General features: G+C 55.6%; 1 protein-coding gene across 1 annotated transcript; it reads left to right on the forward strand.

Moving 5' to 3' along the window:
- The first annotated feature begins 290 nt into the window (after window positions 1-290).
- LOC146766481 (olfactory receptor 14A16-like) lies at window positions 291-1,283 on the forward strand. The gene has a single exon (XM_085588381.1). It carries the CDS (start codon window positions 291-293, stop codon window positions 1,281-1,283), a length of 993 nt encoding a protein of 330 aa, XP_085444507.1.
- Window positions 1,284-3,956: the final 2,673 nt, after the last annotated feature.

Here is a 3,956-nt window from a genome sequence, read left to right on the forward strand (position 1 = left end):
AATATCCAGCCTTGTCCCTCTGCCACAGGGCCACAAACCCAGGGCAGCAGGGCAGGGATGGCTCCTCCAGAGCCCCCACATACAGACCTCGCTGCTCCTGGCACACTCAGCCAGCACAACTGGAGCTCAGGCAGGGACCTGGGTGAAGGTTTTCCCAGAGCAGGAACAAGGGTGGGTGAGTCCCAGCAGGACAGGCTGCAGGGAATGGCCCAGGTTTGGCTCCAAGCAGCCTCTCCTGACTGGTCCCTGTCCTTTCTCCATGAACAGGTGCCCATGTGCAGCCACAACAAATGTCCAACAGCAGCTCCATCAACCACTTCCTCCTGCTGGCACTGGCAGACACGCGGCAGCTGCAGCTCCTGCACTTCTGCCTCTTCCTGGGCATCTCCCTGGCTGCCCTCCTGGGCAACGGCCTCATCATCAGCGCCGTAGCCTGCGGCCACCACCTGCACACGCCCATGTTCTTCTTCCTGCTCCAGCTGGCCCTCAGCGACCTGGGCTCCATCTGCACCACTGTCCCCAAAGCCATGCACAATTCCCTCTGGAACACCACCACCATCTCCTACAACGGATGTGCTGCTCAAGTCTTTCTGAAATTCTTCTTCCTTGGATCAGAGTATTTCCTCCTGACCATCATGTGCTACGCCCGCTACGTGTCCATCTGCAAACCCCTGCACTACGGGACCCTCCTGGGCAGCAGAGCTTGTGCCCACATGGCAGCAGCTGCCTGGGCCAGTGCCTTTCTCAATGCTCTGCTGCACACGGCCAATACATTTTCCCTATTCCTGTGCCATGGCAATGCCCTGGGCCAGTTCTTCTGTGATATCCCACAGATCCTCAAGCTCTTCTGCTCCAATTCCCACCTCAAGGAACTTGGGCTCATTGCTGTTACTGCATGTTTGCTCTTCGGATGTTTTGTGTTCATTGTTTTCTCCTATGTGCAGATCTTCAGGGCTGTGCTGAGGATCCCCTCTGAGCAGGGACGGCACAAAGCCTTTTCCACCTGCCTCCCTCACCTGGCCGTGGTCTCTCTGTTCCTCAGCACTGGCATATTTGCTCACCTGAAGACCCCCTCCATCTCTTCCCCATCTCTGGATCTGTCCCTGTCAGTTCTGTACTCAGTGGTGCCTCCAGTCCTGAACCCCCTCATCTACAGCCTGAGGAACCAGGAGCTCAAGGCTGCAGTGTGTAGACTGATGACTGGATGCTTTCAGGAACATTCAACTGCTGTCCAATTTCTGCCATCACTTGTAATAAAAGTAATCTTTGATAATTTTTTATAGTTTGGTTATGGATTGTTTTACCCTCTGTTTTACTTTTTTCATATTGTCCACAATAAATGTCATTGTTTGTGCCATTTTTAATTTTTAGTAGTTTTCAAGGAACTAGAGGATCTTCCAGGAAAGATTTCTGCAAAGATGTCATTTTGTTGCCTTCTCTGGAGCTGCAGCAGCAATGTCTGTGTGCAGAGCTGGGGCAGATCAGGGCTGGCACAGCAGCTCTGCTCCCGCTGGCCACACCATTCCTGATCCAAGCCAGGAGCCATTGGCCTTCTTGGCCACCTGGGCACTCTGCTGGCTCATGTCCAGCCTGCTGTCCATCAGTCCCTGCAGGTCCCTTTCTGCCTGGCTGCTGTCCAGCCCCTCTGTCCCCAGCCTGTAGCACTGCAGGGGTTGTTGTGGCCAAAGTGCAGGACCCGGCACTTGGACTTGTTAAACCTCACCTTGTTTGATTTGGGCCCTGGATCCAGCCTGTCCAGGGCCCTGTGTAGAGCCTACCTACCCTCCAGCAGATCAATACTCGCAGCCAACTTGGTGTCACCTTGATTCCATGAGGCCCAGAGTGTCCCAATGGTGTCCATGATTCCATGAGGCCTCCCAGTGTCACAATGTCCCTTTGGTTCCATGGGACCCCTTGATGTCACGAAGTCCCTTGGATCCTTGGGCCTCACAGTGTCACCAGGATAAAATCCCAGTTCTCTCAGCCGCTTCTCACAGGACTTGTGCTGCAGACCCCTCACCAGCCTTGCTGCCCTTCTCTGGACACATTCCAGCCTGTTGGGGGGTGCCGCGGGAGACAAGACTCATGCTATCATGATCATCAAGTCTCAGTTTATTGTGACAGATTACACAGTTTATATATGTTCATTAATTAGCTCATACATATTGCAAAAGCCGAGCTCATGATTGGTTGCTATGTGACTTGTGCTACTATCTTGCTCTACTGTCCTTGTAGGTACTTCTTTGTTCCTCTTTATCTTTTATACATACCAAGCAGTTTCAATCATCCTGATTTCTGCACACCACCTGCTTTCAGGGTCATGGAGACCTTACAGCAGTCACGTAGCCCTTCATACTTTGACTAATTTTACAGTTTCATGTCCCTTGCTATTTAACCATTCTTCTGCCAAGCTCTCTACACCAGCCCTCCAGGTCCTTCCAAAACTGGGGGCCCAGAACTGGACACAGCACTCGAGGTGCTGCCCAACCAGTGCCGAACACAGGGGAAGAATCAGTGCCCTGCTCCTGCTGGCCACACCATTCCTGATCCATAGGAGTGCCAGGGTATGAAAGACGGAAATGTGGCGAGGGGGTGGGGACAAAAGAGTGATTGAATGTCAGTCACCAAGAGTCTTGATTCTCATATATGTTTAGACTGCATTAGAAGGTGCTGGGGATCAATATCAATTGGACATTGATTATATCAATCGATAAACAAGAAAAGAAAACAGGACAAAACCATTATCACTTCATTGTTTTCAATGTACATTATCTTTGAATACACTTCTGAAATCTGTCTTATTAGCCACAGAAGAGTTGACAACTTCAATTATTCCCAGGTGATTTTCTTGTTTGGGCGTTTTAAACAAATGTATATGAGCTTTCCCCTTTGAAATCCTGAACTGAAGAGCTCAAGAAAGAAGAGGACTCTGGAGCAGTAAAATCCGTCAGCTACCTCCAAGTGCCTGAGGATCCATCCCCATCAGAGCAGCAATGAGCAGAAATGAGCACAGCTCTGTGGCTGCCCCAGCTCTGGGATGGGCCCTGGGCCTGGAGCAGGAGCAGCTCTGGAGGGCCCCAGGGCCGGGGCTCTTGTGCTGGCCTGGGCAGATGGGATGGCAGGAGGGGCTGCAGAGCTCTCAGCACCTCAGGCAGAGGGGAGCAGGGCAGCCAGGGAGCTCCTTTGGCCTTGGCCAAGCCCCTTCCCCCATGGTGGGGCTGAGTCCTGGCTGAGCTGCAGCTGCTGCTGTGCCCTTGGCAGGGGCTGAGGCCATGGGGCAGTGCCCAGAGCAGCCTGGGCTGAGCAGAGCTGTGGGGCCAGAGCCGGCTGGGCTGTGCTGGGGAGAGGCCCTTGGTGCTGCCCAGAGCTCAGGGCAGCTGGCAGAGCTGGCAGGGAGCTGGGCTGGGCTGGGAGAGCCTGGCACAGGAACCATCAGTGTCCATCTCAGCCTGGCTGAGCGGGCAGGGGCAGGACTCAGCCCAGGCCTTGTGGGGCAGGGCCAGCGCCTGGGCAGGCATTGAAAACAGGCAAGAGCCCAAGAGAGGAGGCTGCTCTGTGCCCCTGGGGCATGGACAGAGCAGGGAGGGGCCCAGGACATTTGTCAGCGCCAGCCTCTGTCTGTGCCAGCCCTGGGCAGCCCTGGCTGCTGAGCCCAGCTCTGCCCTGGGCTGAGTTTGGCTGTGGCCCAGCTCCATCCTCCTGCGGGGCTCAGGGCCTGTTCCCGGCCATGGCCAGCCCTGGCCGCCTCTCTGCTGGCCCCGAGGCCGGCAGAGCCCGGGCAGGGCTGTCTGTGCAGCCCCACAGGTGCCACGGGCTCGGCAGGAGCTGGCAGAGGCTGCCCAGCAGGGAGGCCATGGGGCACAGAGCCCCAAGGCTGCCCAGGGCCCCACGGCACAGGGGCCGTTCCCAGCCGCAATGCTCCTGTCCTGGGCTGGGCTGCACAGGGGCTGTGGCAC

This window comes from Lonchura striata, chromosome 10 (genome assembly GCF_050655825.1).
Source record: "Lonchura striata isolate lonStrDom1 chromosome 10, ASM5065582v1, whole genome shotgun sequence".
NCBI lineage: Eukaryota > Metazoa > Chordata > Aves > Passeriformes > Estrildidae > Lonchura > Lonchura striata.